This window comes from Chenopodium quinoa, unplaced genomic scaffold (assembly GCF_001683475.1).
Source record: "Chenopodium quinoa cultivar QQ74 unplaced genomic scaffold, ASM168347v1, whole genome shotgun sequence".
Classification (NCBI taxonomy): domain Eukaryota; kingdom Viridiplantae; phylum Streptophyta; class Magnoliopsida; order Caryophyllales; family Amaranthaceae; genus Chenopodium; species Chenopodium quinoa.
In genome coordinates, this window is record NW_018744041.1 from 726,593 (window position 1) to 743,440 (window position 16,848).

A 16,848-nucleotide genomic window follows, 5' to 3' on the forward strand; every position below is an offset into this window, starting at 1 on the left:
TAACTTATCCATAGCAATATAGCATCATGTGCTGTTTTTTTTTTACTTCCATTGACATTGCTCTTGATGCCTAACTTATATTTGTTCTGCCTACAGCAATGTCGCTGTTTGCCTCATCCCTCGTAAGTTGCAATGTTAAAATAGATATGTTGCTGTGCAGTTTCTTTTTCAGATGGTGATGGATATGAGCTGTTTCTGATGCATGCTAACCTATTTCTTAGTCATCGGGCAACATCATTCTGTGATTCTGCCAATAGGATGCAAATCTGGACTTGTGGTTCTGGCTGTCTGAGCTCATAATTAGCATAAGCAAAACGGAACAGTGGAGGCATAAACCTGAATAGAGTAGAATAGTAGATAGATAACTGAGGACCATTGGATGATTTTGTGCTTGCACTCGAATTACAGGATGTGGATGATCTTTCATTGCTTAGAGTGTACAGCCTGAGTTGAGACACCAAATCCAAGTAGATTGTTCCGCCAAGTCGTCATATTATTGGACCTTACCATCCATGTGAGGTAGGTAGCCATGTAAAAGGATGGGTATTCAGTCTTTCAAATGAACGCACCACCGTTGGTGCTAACGCCCACACTACTCAAGGCTAGCAGCTCTAGCCTGTTAGCGGGGATAAGGTGAGAAATTATCATGGGACTAACCAAACTATTAGCAAAATGGGTCTTCTTGCTTTCTTTGATTTACCTCTCTCTCCCTTTGCCTGACTTACTACTACAGTTCACTCCTATGCATGACAAAGAATTGCTACAGAAATGCTAGCAATACAATCATTCTTCCATGTCATATACTACCTCCGGTCTAAATTACTCGCAACTTTGGGGTATTATTTGTGAGATATAAAATATTTTAAAGTTGCGAGGAATTTGGACCGGAGGGAGTATATTAGATAGCACATTTCATGTAGGTGCGTTTGCTATTGTTAGTTTCAAATTACATTATATTCAATTATGTATATAACCAATATTCATTAACACTTGATATTTGGAAAATAGACGTTTAGACCTTAGCTACCTTGTAATATCTTTTTTTTTCCTTGAAATTTCACATATTTACGTACCCACCATTTTCAATTATATGGTTTTTCCCCCAAATCCTCCAAAATCAAACATGTATGTTCGGAATTAAGGAAATGACCACCTCGACTTTGCTTCTTATTGAATATATTGTAATCACCTTGATCTTAAATCTTAATCTCCCTTCAAATAAACGCCAAGGCTATAATTGAATACATTCCTCTACTCTTGATGTTGACAGATGACAATACACAACTAACCACTCCACACCTTTGAAGAGCAGTGCTTTGCAAGATGTTTTTAAAGCGTTCAGAGACATCTAATAAAATTAGAACGATACAGAGATGCTTTTTAAAGCATAGTTATGCGGCTTATGCCTTACATGAGTTACATTCACTAGCCTGTCCTTTAAGTCTTTTTCTGTTATATGGCTTATGTGCTATTGGTCTTCTCGTGAAATTAGTAGGACCTTAAGACTTGGTGAACGTTTTCTTTAAATAAATATTAATAAAGCAACAACATTATTCACAACTAAACTAAAATAATTAAGCAACTAGCAACGTATCTAGTCAAAATGATGCAACTATTAAAAAAACGAAAGCAGCTAAGAAGCTTTCATGGACCATGGTTTACGTCCAATTGCATAGCTAGTTAAGGAGTTCACGAGATGGTAGAGTAAGCAAATCTTAGAGCATGTGTGCTCTAGTGTGTAATCCATGGTACTTTACATGAACAAGTTCCTCGTCATACAACTCGTAAATTACGAGTAGCTATGTTCTTATGTCCAAAAATGACTCAATGCTACCTTCATACGTTCTTGCGTACAACTGATATCCATATACTACGTATTTTCCTTTGTTGTTCTTTCTGTTTAGACAAAAAGTTTATGTTATCAATTTTGTACGTAGTTTCAATTAATTTTTTTTGCCTAAGATGAAGTGTTTCTTGTGTTCTGCCCCTATAGCTCAGTGGTAGAGCGTCAGTCTTGTAAACTGAAGGTCTGTAGTTCGATCCTGCATGGGGGCATTTATTTTTTTGCTATTTAATTTGCATATATGCATAATTAATAATTTAGTATAGTAAATGTTATTTCTGTTTAACTGTTTTGTTATGTTGGTGAAATGCATGAAATCCTGAATCATATCAATGCTATCTATGAAATTATTTCATTAATCCTAGATTAATAGTTACGATGTCAAATTTGAATGTTCCTACGCGAGCAAAACTAGTATTTTTCTAGTCGACGGATTACGTTTTGAATTCAGCTTTAAGGACAACATAAAAGTACCTTACCCGCATTCAATTTGATTAATAAATTTACTGTAATACATGGATTTATTTATATGTTAGTTGGTTATGGATTGGTTTTAGAAACAATTTTATTGGTTAATGACATCTACTAGTCATCCAATTGTGTTGTTTTGTCCTTTTATATTGAATATAAATTATTTTTAGTAAAATCTTACTTAGCTTTATGGTAATTACTTATTCATTTTATTAGAAAAATATGAAGCAACCCGTTTAAAACTTTAAAAGTGCTTCATGAGCCACATTATATATGAAAATGATGTGTTCCCATGTCATTGTCATCCAAGTTGGCGGCATCACATAGCAATTAGATGATATTTTCAAGCATATTGTGTAGACCATAATCTTACTCTATAAATTGTCACTTGGAGCCACATCTTTTTTTAGAAACATATGATTTGGCACTATATCATTATTAGATGGAGAGGCCAAATGGCAGAGAATTGTAAAGATGTGAAAATTCATTAATATATAGATATTGGGGCTATAGCACAGATTTTTGTTAGGATTAGCTTTGCTATAGCCAAAGAAGCGGAGGTTTAGATTGCTTCTCGGCGTCTCACTAATTTTATGTAAATTTTTTGAGTTTACAATATAATGAATTCCTCTTTTAATAATAATAATAATAATAATAATAATAATAATAATAATAATAATATCTCATTTGACGAAAAAAATAGACCTTGAAGTCTAGATCCAAGCCGGCGAGGGACCGTTAAATTATGTTATATTTGAAATTTATGTAGTGATGCTATCTAGTTTACAGGTTAAAATATTGAAGATATACTCCTTTCATATTTAAATAAATGAAACGTTTTGACTCTACGGAGTTTTAGAAAGGTTAGTTGAATTTATTAAAAAAAAAAATTAGGTAGTGAGGTAAAAACTTGAGGAGAGTAAAGAAAGTAACGGATTTTGTAGAGACCATTAGTTAATAGAATTTTAAAATTTGATTGAATTTCGTCTATATCATCGCCTTTAGCTTGTTGCTTTTTATAGATATATTCTTGAGTCATATACATATTCTAAAATGTTAACAGGCCTTAATTGCAAACCCTTTTGGAATTTGAATCCAACAAGTGGTATGAATGGTCCTTAACATTTCAGTACAAAATGGACCACAGGTCCACAAATACAAGAGCCTACCATGAACATGTTACACATAATGGAGCAAATTTTGTTCCTTTTTTTGGTGGGAATATTAATATTATTGATGAGATTGGTTGGTGGTAAATTCCAAAATGATAACGTTATTCATTTCGATAACCCCAAAAAAATGACAGCTTCCTCTTTTCCCTTTTACTTATTTTGTCCTAATTGTTACATACTAAATTAGCAAACTAGGTAACAAGTTCAAATAGAATGAACTAAACGAAGGGCTACCACCACTTACAAAAAAAAAAAAAAAAAAAAAAAAAAAAAAAAAAAAAAAAAAATAGAGCAAAGGAGGTATGGGCGTATGGCATTTGATCCAAATTAAAAGATGGACAAAGTTTTAAAATGATCTGATAAAGTTTTAGTGACAAATAAAATGATTAGTAGCCTAAAACAAGATTGAATAAAATCCTCTTGGACTCATGCAAGAAAGTAGAGATGTGGTAAACAAATCGTTCAGATCATATTTATTACTCCAGTTTATATTAAGTAATAAATAATACAATATTGGTCATCTCCACTAGTTATATCCGTTTAAGACAAATTCAAGACATAATATTTGGAGTATATATTTTTCATTTAATTATTAAATTAAAAAGTTATCTTAGGTTACCCCTTACACCTGTTATATATGAGAATCTCTTATCCTTTCTTACACATACATATGCTCTCAAATTAAATAAAGTGCGATTGATGATGTGTTCCTTAGCTTGTTTGAACTTCGAAGGATCCCAAAAAAAAAAAAAAAAAAAAAAAAAAAGCAAAAGAATAATAAGTACATCTACATAGTCAAGATATACATTCAAATTTGAAGGAGAAATGCGAATATTTGTGTACATACAAGTAAATGAAAAGGTGACGAGATTATAAGCATTCTTTTATTGAAGATAGCTTATTCCTTTGCTTTACACAACCCTAAAATAGTCGTAACTTGGTGAAAAAATAGGTTTTGTACGTACTAGTTGATACAAAGTCGTTGGAAAATAGCATCATCTTTAATTTTCCATTTTCTTTTGGTTTAATTGTCATGATCTAATTGATGTATGTGTGCGTAAGCTATGAAATAATGTTTAGCTACCAAATTAGGTATCGTTCTTTTATCTAATTACAAAATTAGGTTTAATTTGATAATATATAGGTGTGATATTAATCTTGGACTGTTGTTGGAAGTCTTGTCCAACTAAGATCTTAATAGTATAAACATTAATTTGTTTTCTTGCATGTTTGATGTTAAGTCGATACTCAAAAGAGGCAAAGTGTGCATTTAGAAGACCAATAAGAATTCTCTTTCATTTAATAAAATTTTTTTAAAAAAAATTAAGTAAGAACCACAACATATAACGTTGCTTATGGTTTTAGTGTCAATACTTATCATGGTCAAGGTAAACTAAGCACAACTATAATTAATTTGTGTTCGTAACTGTGTACTAAAGAATACAATTACCTTTAATCCTTTATATATGCATGATAATATGTACTACTTTATACAAACTATATACATATTTTGCGGTACAAACCCATCAAATTGTCTTAAAAAGGCATTTAATTATATTGATTCTTTTGCCGTTGCTTAGCCTTTAGGTCCATACTGATGCAGATTTTGATTGAAAGGTTAAGTTTTAATTAAGAAATACTAAGTAGCATAAACTTTGAACCTTTTCAAGGTCAAAAATACACAAACACAATTTCATCCATAAATCGTATTTTTTTTCATTAAAAATCATCACGTAATATTTTGTAAACTAAATAATTATCCTAAAAAACGTGTATAATAATACCTAATGAAGATTTGTTTTATAATGGAATTCAACCATGTTTGTATATGTTAATTAAATTGTCAACGTAGTTTATTTTGGTTTTACTTTTACCCAATAACGCTTTGTCATGATGATATGATAGCATATTCAATTCGATCCTAGGGTATAATTCATTATACTTGACCAAACAAACTTAAATCACCATTATACTAATTAAACCCCCACAAGATGATCTAACTTTTAGACTTTTTTTTATATATTTAATACGAAGAACTTCATGTATTTTATCACCTATTTTTGGTTGAGACAGAAAATAAAATCAAAATTATGATTTATACACAAGAAAACAAAACATGCATGCTTGTGTGCAGTTGATTGATGATCTATGCGACTATGCCTATATATATATATATAATTTTCAATAATATTCCGATTCATGACTTTTGCACAACATATATATATAAAATATTTGGCAGCCCTTAACATTCATGCTTCAATTTCATTATTGATACAAATTATAAACTCTATTTTAATTGTACCATAAGCCTACAACATTCCTTTTTGACTATATTACCATGGCATGATAACCAAAACACATTATCTCTTCAAAAACATGTTTCATATTTGTTTATAATGTACGTTTTTTTTATACTAGAACAAATCTCATCACTATTTACGCTACTTTTATAACTTCCAAATCCCTTTTATGGTCTTTTAAAGGCATTAACAATTTTCCCCACACCTTGGCACTGCAAGTCCCATATGAAGTACCTCCCAATGCATGTGTGTCTTATTGATATTGATATTGATATGATGCATGTAATTGTAGTGCAAGTTAGTGTCATTATGTGTTGTTGTTTCCTCTATTTACTAGCTTGTTGCACATATTTGAAGGATGGCCTGAATCTAGTCTCGCGGATTCAGGCGTAGCATGTGTTAGTGGACTAACTCAACCAAAAGCTTAAGCTGATGGTTGAGGTCCAAGAATATATTTTATACTCTATCACGCCCCCTCACACGAAAGGCCGTTTGGGGTAGAATTGTGGATGCAGCATGGGCCCTCTTCATATCCAACGCTTAATATTCCACGTGAAAGTGGGGGTGATTAGATTCGAACTCATGACCTTTATGTTACGTTGGCTCCGATACCATATTAGAGAATCAACTGTATCAAGTCTTGATTAAAGAAAAGAAATGGTCACATCGCCATGTAGACCACGTTATCAATTGCGGAGTACATGGTATATCATAGTACTCCGTATAAGTGATGACATTATTGACATAACGATATATCATGCAAATAGTGGGAGTGATAAAGAGTCATGCGATTTAGGTAATTGGCAAATTTGTGGGTACAATTATGTAACGAGTGCCCACTTCTCTTTGGGTGTATGCATTTAATTTATCTCACGTTGTTATTACTTATTAGCTGGATGATGATGGTAGTAGGAAAGACATATCATGCCTTCATATCATATCATACATCATACATATTGGTGGTAGGGTTGCTTTTATTTTATTTTATTTTTCCTTTTCTTTGTTGATAATTATGGTTGAGATTTTTGTATGAAATAATCTTTTTTAAACAATAATAAAACATCTTGTCGCCTCTTCGAGTGGCCTAAAGGGAGAAAGGAGTCCGATTTACGAGTAGAATTGGTTAGCAGATTTGGTTGGATTGGGTTTTGTATTTTGGTTTATTATAAATGATTGAAATTTCCTCATCCTATTTTAGTTACATTTGTTCCAGGGGCAGTGTCACAGGGGCTGGATCAGCCCCCGTGGTCCAAGTGGTGATGTATATAATATGTATTCTGGTCCCCCTAAAGTAACTAATAAATAACAAATATTTATCCTCTATATTAGAGGTGATCAACATTGGCCCGGCCCGCTAGCCCGGCCCGATCCTGCCCGGAAACAGGGCGGGTTTGGACAAGCATAAAAACGCTTTTTTAGTTAAAAAGTTCGAACCCGGCCCGAAAAACCCGCTACTTTTTTACTGGTTTGGGCACGAGAAATTATGTTTAGTCTCGGCCCGATTTTTTATCACCTCTACTCTAGGGATTTGTTAAACATCGCCCACAAATTACTACATAAAGCCCACAAAATTCACTTGGTTTGACAATATTGCCCTTGACCTAAAAAAAAAACACTCACACTCTCATCACTCACACTCTCATCGCTCATCTTCTTTCAACCTCTCTAAAAAAAAAAAAAAATTCAAACAACGGCAATGTCGAGGTGGCAAGGCAAGGAATTGGCGGCGGCGGCGGAGGGAAGGAGGTCCCAAGGAGGCAAGGTACAATTTGTAAATAAAAAAAAAAAAAAAAAGAAGGAAAAACCGCCGTGACGGAGGTGGGGCGCCCTGGCTGGACGCCCAGCAAGCGGTGGTGGCGCCAGCTGCAGACGCCGCCACCAGTAGGCTGGCGCCTGGGCTGGACGCCATAGCCACGGTTGTGGCGTTTATTCAAGGCGCCGCAGCCGTGGCTGTGGCGTCCAGGCCAGGCGCCAGCCCACTGGTGGCGGCGTCTGCAGCTAGCGCCACCACCGCTGGCTGGGCGTCCAGCCAAGGCGCCCCCCCTTTTTTTTTTATATATTTTTGTTTTAAAATATTGTTTTTATTTTTTTTTTATTTTTTTTTGTGTAATATATTTTTGAATTGTTTTTATATTTTGTTGTTTATTTTTATAAATTTTTTCAATTTTGTTGTATTTTTTCTATGTTTATATTTTGTTTACAATTATTTGTATGTTTTTAGTTTATTTGATTTGGGTAGTGGTAGCTATTTTTCGTATAAATTTTTGTATGTTTATATATTTTAAAATTTTGTGTAGAATTCACTGGGTCGTCATGGTGCGGGGAAGAATGTAGAGCTTCTTAGTAGAAGTTATTCAGTGGAGAGGTCGGGGCATAGACATGTCAGATCCCGTGGTATTTCGGCGTCAGCTCGTAGAGAACGGATCCACCGTCGGGATGAGGATGACGATGACGATGATGATGCTGAGGAGGGTGACCAGGAGGAGGGCGCAGATGAGGATGAGGATGTGGACGATGGCAGTGGACCGTATGATGATTACGGTCCATTCAGTCAGAGGGTTGATGACATGTACGAGACACATATGGTGGAGGTGCGTAAGGGTAGGGGTGGTAGGTTTGTTAGTAGATCTGGCACATCATCTGCGTCCACTGTATCTGGGGCAAGCAGGAAACGGTCGAGGGCCGGTAATGATTCTTGGGTTGTTAGGAGTGAGGTGCCCGGTGGGCCTGTTGACGGGAGTGTGATTCCTAGCTTTCTAGGACACATAGCTGCCCGTATTTGGGAGGACCAGGAGAGGCCTTCAGTTACGGGGTTGTTGAAATGTCATACACGGGAAAAGACTTGTAGCTTTTTGCGTACATGGGCTGAGACTTGGCCGGCGGAGAGCGAGATGTTCGAGCGACTGGAGGGCACTGGGGTGAATCACGTTCCTGCCACCATGCACGATAAGATTGACAGTACGCTGATCACGGATTTCATTGAGCGATGGCAGCCGGATACAAACTCTTTCCACCTTCCGTTCGGTGAGATGACGATCATGTTACATGACGTCGAGGCCATTCTGGGGATTCGTGTTGAGGGTAAACGACTTTGTGCTGTGGCTGATGCGGATCATGCAGATTTGCTGGCGGAGTTGTTGGCGGTGGACAGGGCTGCACTGTACACCGAGGCGCTAGGTGTTTGGGAACACGGAGGTGTGAAGATCGCATCCGTGTTGCAGCGGTGTTTGTACCCCAGTGCACGTAGGACGCACGACGCACAGCTGAGTGCTTATGTTTTTCTACTCCTCGGATGTACCTTGTTTCCGGATAAGAGCGGCGGAAACAAGCTCAGGCCACGCGACATAGTGGAGGCGTGTGACCCCAACAGTGTAGGCAAGTTTTCCTGGGGATCGGCTACGTTGGCGTATTTGTATCGCCAACTAGGATTTGCGAGTTGGGCTGACGCGGCAGGTATCACTGGGTGTCTGACTCTATTGCAGACCTGGATATACGAGTACTTTCCTGCATTGCGACCACATCGTGACCCAGTTCCTATTGATGAGGGGATGCCGCGTGCTTGTGCGTGGAGTCCGCGCTCGGAGAAGAAGTCCGTTGACCGCCTCCGATCGATACGGTAATTGCTGGACAGGCTGTCCCCCTTAGAGGTAACGTTTATAAATTGTTTCTACATTTTATTATTTGCACATATTATTTTCATGTTATTAAATTTTAAAACTATGTGCAGGTGAACTGGATGCCTTTCGGCCCGAACCCTAGTGTTAGGGCAGCCGGATACAAACTCTTTTGTTTTTTGTTGTATGCAGTGGATGGGAAAGATAATGCAGGACGTACAGAAACTCTCTCTTGAGAAGGACAGCATGAGTGCAACAGGGAGAGCTGTTGTTGATAGTCTGGAACAGACCCTTGCGCAGTGGGAATCGTCGTCGAGGAGGGATTACTGATGGTTTTGTCATTTTATTTATAGAGCACTTTAAATATCATCGTTTTAATTTATTAAATTGGACATTATGTTGTAAGTTTATAACATTTTAAATTGTTCTTTTAGCTTCCAACTTAAACATATTATCATTGTTGTTTTTAAATTTTGATATAACCGTTCGTGGATCCGCGCAACTTACCCATGCAACATATAGAATGCAGTAAGCAATACAATATAAAAGATTAATGTTCTCATTAAAAGAGCAACGTACAAATAAGATTACAAATAAAGAATGTAAACATGAAAAACTAAAATGCAGCTAGGGTGTTCCATTCGTGGATCCGGTCATGATATAGCGCATCCCAACCCTCTACGCTCGCTATGCGAATGTTGTACCACCGAGGTATAATCGGTGGCACTGGAAAATCGGATGACATGTCTAGTCGGATGATGATCTCCGACTACATCATTCCACCCTTCCAAGTACGACATGATGATCGCAGGTATCCTTTCCTTGTACGGAAACTGATCAACATCGTTTCTTCCTATTCACCATATAATTATAGACAGTTAAGAAGGCAGGAGTAACACTTTAAAACTATGTGCAATAAAAACAACCAAAATGTCCCAGATCTCAGGGGCATATTCACAGACGATGAAGATTGACTACGACTAGATGACGATGTCCGACCACGAGCACGAGCACGACCAAGACCACGGATATACTCAAACACACTCCTGTTCCGCCGTTGTCGACCTCGAGGACGGTCAACTCCTTCGGGTTCCTCATAATCTAAGGTAGACGTGTGGAACATGTCATGAAGTACATGAGTAGCGTCACGAATAATAGAAGGATGGATGGAGGACACTCGGTCGTACATCAAACGAAACTGCTCCAACTCCTCCTGTTCACGGTCGGCCGTTTGAGTGTCTGCATGCTCACCAATAACAAGCGTCCTCCAGAATGAATGGACCTGATCAACATGTAACGAAGCCCTTTCTTCTGTAATAACGCGGTGAATGGTGCATGCGCAAGGTAATCCATGAGTTACTGAAATAGCACACCCACACCGAGCATACACTTCGTCAGCCAAGTCCCTCATCCTGTTCAGCTCAGTGAGAATCAACCCCAAGCAGTAGTGCGACACACGACCATGGAGAATCTTAAATATAAAATGGATATACATCGTACCATGTCGTCGTCTGGAGTCCTCTAGAGAGTTCCTAATGTCGTTCTTCTGAGTTTCAATTGACTTGTTAAGTCTATCGAACAGTGTATCCAAAGCAGCGGTCGATGAATCAATCCAGTCCTTGGTAGCTCTATGAGCGCTCTCAACTCTACATGTTGTAGTGTTCCCAAAATGAAGTACCTGGTTTGTCCAATATTTGACAAACTTTTCCCTGTGAGGGACCCATTGCTGCATCACATAGTCCACCAGTGCCGGACACCACTGGTACGAATCCCTGAAGTTAGCCAATGCTCGCTCATACGCTTCCTCTGTGGTAGCCTGTAGGATCTTCCGCCACTTACCATTCACCAATCTCTCTGCCATTTCCAAATTCTTCTTGAAAAGGTTGTAGGCTTTCACTTTAACGCAGTTGTTGATGTGCCATGTGCACAATAAGTGGTTCGATTCGAGAAACAGCTCTGCTATGGGGGCAAAGAGACCTCCCTCACAGTCGCTGACGATGGCTGCTGGATGAACATTAGGCCCGATGTAGTTTCTCAGCTTCTCCAACACCCAATAATAACTTGGAGCCGTCTCATCCTTGATGATTGCATGACCAATCAGAAAGTTCTGGTTCGTTGGAGTCATCCCCATGATCTCAACCAGTGGGAACTTGTACTTGTTTGTCTTGTACGTTGAGTCGATCAAAATCACAAATGGCCAAGACTTGATCATATCAGCACAATCAGGATGCACAAGGAAAAGATGAGTCACCTCCGCTGTATCTTCATCAGAATCAAACCAGAACAGGTAACCACGTGATTGTGCCTGGTGTAGCAGCTGCTGTATAGGGTTCCTTCCCTCTGACCGTTCAAACCTGAGTTGCTGTCTGACGTTGTAGATGTGTCTTCGGTTTGGATGGTCTTCTGGAAATTTCTCTAACACAGATGCTAATATTTTAGCAGGCTTGACTTGAGCATCACTCATTTCTTTCACAACTAGTTTCGCAGCAGGACTTAAGCCGCTCAGTTGTCGATGACCCTCTTCATATACTATCATCTCATGGTTGTGATACCCCCATTTAGAGTAACCAATCACTTCCCAACCGTCACGACTCCGTAGTTGTCGAACCTTTACTCTGAACTCACACCCACAACCTTTCCGCTTTGTATCAAACCGAGTGGCTGTACGAAAATCTCTTTCTTCTCTTTTGCGATAACGGTCACATCTCAAAATGCGATCCATTCTACCATCCCGTTGAGATTTATGAGTTACTACTACCAAGCAAAATCCAGCTGCAATTGCAACCTGTTTTGCCCAATCAATCGCCTGTTGAGCTTCTTCGAATGACCATCATGTCCAAATATCCCACTGTAATCATTTCCGTCTCCACCATATTCCTGCATCAATTATATATTACAATAAATATATTTAACGGATAATACATTTAATTTCTATATTTACATAGAATTAACACAAAAAAGCATAATTATATATAATCAAACTTAATTTTTATAAAAACCCAATTCGAATTTTCAAACTAAATTTAAAAATATACCATTTCGAATTTTCAAACTTAATTTAAAAAAAACCTATTTCGAATTTTCAAAATTAATTTAAAAAAAATCCATTTCGAATTTTTTTAAAAAATCATTTTCGATTTTTTTTTTTAAAAAAAAATAAATAAAAAACAACAACAAAATCAAAAAAGAAAAAAAAATAAATTAATTTATAAGGGTGGCGTCTGCCAGGGCTGCCACAGCCACTGGACTGGCGCCTGGCAGGGCCGCCTCAGCCAGTAGAGTGGCGCCTGGCCAGGACGCCAGTCTGGTGGTCTGGGCGTCTGGGCTGGACGCCACTCTGGTGGTTCTAGCGTCTGGCTTGGACGTCCAGGCTACGGTTTGGGCGTCCATCCTAGGCGTCGGAGCCACTCCGACGGTAAACCGTGAATTTTAACGGTGACTTACCTCGTTTTCCGTCGACAACGACGTACCTCCGGCGTCCTCCGCATCTCCGGCCTGCCCTCCGGTCTCCCCCGGCGAGCCAGTACGGCTCCACATTTTTTAAACCGAGATTATTTCAATTTTAGAAAATAGGCATAATGGTCACACCAAATCATATTTGTGGGCTTTATATGTTAATTTGCGGGCGATGTTTAGCGTTTCACCTACTCTATATCATGTTGTTAGTGATAGCCTAGTTGATTGTTGGAGCTTTGAATGGAGAGGGAGGTCTCAAGTTTGAATCCTCATTATGAGCTTTTTTTTTTTTGGTTAACTTTATCGTTTCTTGTTCCTCTTAGGTTTTTAACTCCTGATTTCGACGCTGATTTGTTCACATCATCTTAATAAGAGTAAAGCTAATTCAGTTTAATTAAGGATATAAATCTAATTATCTACGTAGTGATACAAGTGATTTGGAACAATAGTTCCTTTTGCCAAATTTTACGGGATTTAAGAAAAAGAAGAAACAAGTACATAAAGGGGTAACAAAAATAATGAGAAAAATACTTAGAAATTTGAATAGACCTCCAATAATAAGTACATGTAAAATAATACTCTTTTCGTCCCTTAATTAGGTACCTACTTATTATTTAACACTTTTCTCAATAAACTCACACATTTTAAGTTAAAGTGTCAAGTAATTTATTTTTTTTTAAACACGGGAAATATTTGATAAGTTGATAGGGATTTTCCACATCATTCTATTTTTAAGAGGTTGACTTGTATTGATGGCCATGATGGGTTAGCTAGAAAAAAATTGGTTAGCTAGAATTTCCAATCTAGTTAATCTTAGATTTAAGAATTAATCTTTTAACAAAGTGGTACTAACTAAGTAAGTGATGATATAAATTACACATCAATGTGATGTTTTATTATGTATTCATCATTTGGAATACACAAATGTCTACTTATCAGTTATCACTATTTGTAGGATTTGATTTATATGTTATTAAGAAAAGTAGATTACTCCCAATCCTTTATCTTAACTTAGGGTTTATTCTCTTACGTCGAAATTCAGTTCAGTTCAGCTCAATTTTAATTTCCTTCTCTTATAAAATATTCATTTCATTTCAGTTCAGCTCAGCTCAGTTCAGTTCAGTTCAACTCAGCTCAGCTCAGTCAATGAGAACAAACCCTTAATCAAATTCGCATATTTGTATAAATCTACACTTATGAGTATCAATTGGGATTTAGGGTGTGTTTCGATTTATGAAACTTAAAAACTGTTTATGAGAAGAAAAAAAATTAGAAATGAAACAAAACTGAAATTAAGCTTGAATTGAAGAGACCCTTATTTCTACTATTTAATCTCCATACAAAGTTTTTTTTTAATTAAAAAAAAACAATTTAAAATTATACAAGTATTAACCTATTAATATTGATACTTATTTATTTAAATAATTAAATAAATTACTTGAATTGTATAATATTAAAATTATTTGTAAATTTTTATTTATGCGTCATTTTGTTGTTATATGTTTAACCTCTTTTTCTATTTTATTTATAAAAAAAAAAAAAATGGTTAGCCTAATATCTAAATCTAGAGGAAATAATTTTTTTTATTTTCTTTGGGTGGTGTAAAAATATTGTTTGGATAACCAAGGTCCCAAGTGCAAAATAAATACTTGTACGGAATAACAAATTAGGAGTAAACTAGTAAATAAAATAAAATAAAGATTAGATTAGGTAAGAAACTAAAACCGTCTTGGTAACAAAAGAATTAAGTAGAAGCAATAAACAAGTCAAATAATTTGTCATTCCTACTCCTTTTTCAAATTCTACTAAACAAAAGGGGTTGTATAACAATTTACAAAAGAAGATACGAGGGACCAAAATGAAAATTACCCAAAAACAGCTTTTCATTTCTTTCTTTCTTAGTCCTTCTTTCACTTTTTTTTTTCCTTTTTTCCTCCTCAGTTCTTTTTTTTAACCCCTTCGACCCCTAGACTTTTCCTTTTTTAACCTCCTAACCCCTCAACAAAAAGGACTTCTTTGCAAATTGAGGGTAACTACGAGGACCGAACCACCAAACTACATGAAAATCTCAGTAGACTGTAACAAGCTGTAATAATTAGCAGCTTCACGGTCTTCAAACTCCCAAAGCCCTTCCCCTCCGACAGTAGTATCGAAGAAGAAATCGCCACCGTCAAACTGTCCGTTTCCAGCAACCTCATCAAACCCGTCCGACAGGCTGGAGTTCGGCAGACCCAGCTCGTCGTCCGACGCCTCAAGGAGGTGCCTCATGACGTTGTTCCTCTCTTCTGCCCCTGACCCGGACCCGATGGACGGGTTCTCCGGGTCAGTCTCATACGGGCCCGAACTAGCCGGGTCATGAACCGGGTCGGGCCCGTGCTGAGACGGGGAGGAGGAGGAAGTAGTAGTAGAGATCTCCTCTTGAAGAGTAGAAATCAAGGAAGATAAGTCATCACTAGGCTCATCTTCCTCTTCTTCAAGAAGGGTAATTATGTCTTTGTACGACTTTTGACGTTTAAAGACATCTTCATCCTCTTGAATTATTGCTTCATCTTCCCTTTGTCTTTTTGAAGGAGAAATAGAAATTACCTCCATTTTAATAATTTTTTTTTTTTTCTTTCTTTTCCTTTCTAGAGATAGAGAGAGAAAGAGAAGGGCAAAATAGTAAAATAAAGCTTTACTTGTGCAATTTTCTTGTTTTCAATTGTAGAGACTAGAGAGAGAAAGAGGAGAGAGAGAGTAAGTAGGATGAGGAAAGAGAAGGTGGAAATGAGGAGGAATATATAGAAGGAAGAGAGATAGGGTGGGGCCCAGGGGAAGAGGGTGGGGTAGAGGTGTTTTCTGGTCAAATAAAAGAAAAAGGCAAAAGAATAATAAATGCACACTTTGGGTCATTTCCATCTCCATCACCCCTGACCGTGACAATATTTTGAGTAGAGTAGTAGAGATGCCTAGAAAAGTGAACCATATTTAGATTTTCTAATTTTTATAATATTATTTTATTAAAAAATTAATATTTAAATGTTTAATTGTCCCCATTCCCCATTATCAAATCAATCATCATACTTAATAATAATACACTTTAACTTTAAGTTTAATTACATGTATAATTTTGTATTAGTCAATGTACCAGAAGTTTACATGTGGGTTACTGCTAAATCTTTATTTTTTTTATTGTTTTTTTTGGTAGCGTTTGCCTGCTTTTGAATTTTGATGACTTGCACAAGCACAAATTTTACTTGTTGCTGTATTTTTATTTTATTTATTTTATCTTTATTATCTGCAACGCTTTTTGAGGGAATTATTTGCAACATCTTTTTTCTCTTTGGTAAGATTTGTATCAAAAGAAGTGGAGTATTGTTTTGATCATTTTATGGTTTCTACATTATTTTTATTTCTGGTTAAATTTGGTTTCTACATCAACCCACTAACTTTTCTCCATATTAAAAATATTGTCACCTCCTAGCGTCGGGGTCAAGTTTAGTAAGATCAAATATTGATTTGACTAGAAGTTATATTAGATACTTTGACTAATTAGTTGTACCTAGCTTATTGAGTAAAAATGTTTGATAAATAGCTAGTTACGATTATCCCTAACTGTCATCTAGAAAAAGTGGCCTACTTGAGAGCATTCTTTTAATTGGTACTCGTAGCTAAAAAAACTAATTTGTTCAATAAGCTCATCTCAAAAAGCTCTTATATTGTGATTTTTGTAAAAAAATAAATTACCAAATACCCAAATTAGCTTTTTATAATAATTAAATTTCTAATTGGGTATAATAAGCTATAAGCTCTTTACTAAACAAGGCTTAAATATGTTATATATATTGTGTTCCAACAAGATGATAGTTGAATTTTATTTTTTTAAATCAAGTCGCTTGGATAGGTTTTTGACACCCCTATCTCTATTACCTTTCTTTGATTTAGGGTATGTTCTCATATGATTATCTTCGATTCACTCCAGCTTCTAATTTCCTTCTCTTATAAAATATTCA

At 36.5% G+C, this 16,848-nt stretch overlaps 1 protein-coding gene and 1 non-coding gene across 2 annotated transcripts; one reads left to right on the forward strand and one right to left on the reverse strand.

Annotated features, from left to right (window-relative positions):
- Positions 1 to 1,983: 1,983 nt before the first annotated feature.
- On the forward strand, positions 1,984 to 2,055 carry TRNAT-UGU. Its single transcript has one exon. It is a non-coding gene; the product is annotated as a tRNA-Thr (tRNA).
- Positions 2,056 to 14,541: 12,486 nt separating this feature from the next.
- LOC110690412 lies at positions 14,542 to 15,611 on the reverse strand. Its single transcript, XM_021867236.1, has one exon. It carries the CDS (start codon positions 15,446 to 15,448, stop codon positions 14,912 to 14,914), a length of 537 nt encoding a protein of 178 aa, XP_021722928.1. The 5' UTR covers positions 15,449 to 15,611; the 3' UTR covers positions 14,542 to 14,911.
- Between the last annotated feature and the right edge of the window lie 1,237 nt (positions 15,612 to 16,848).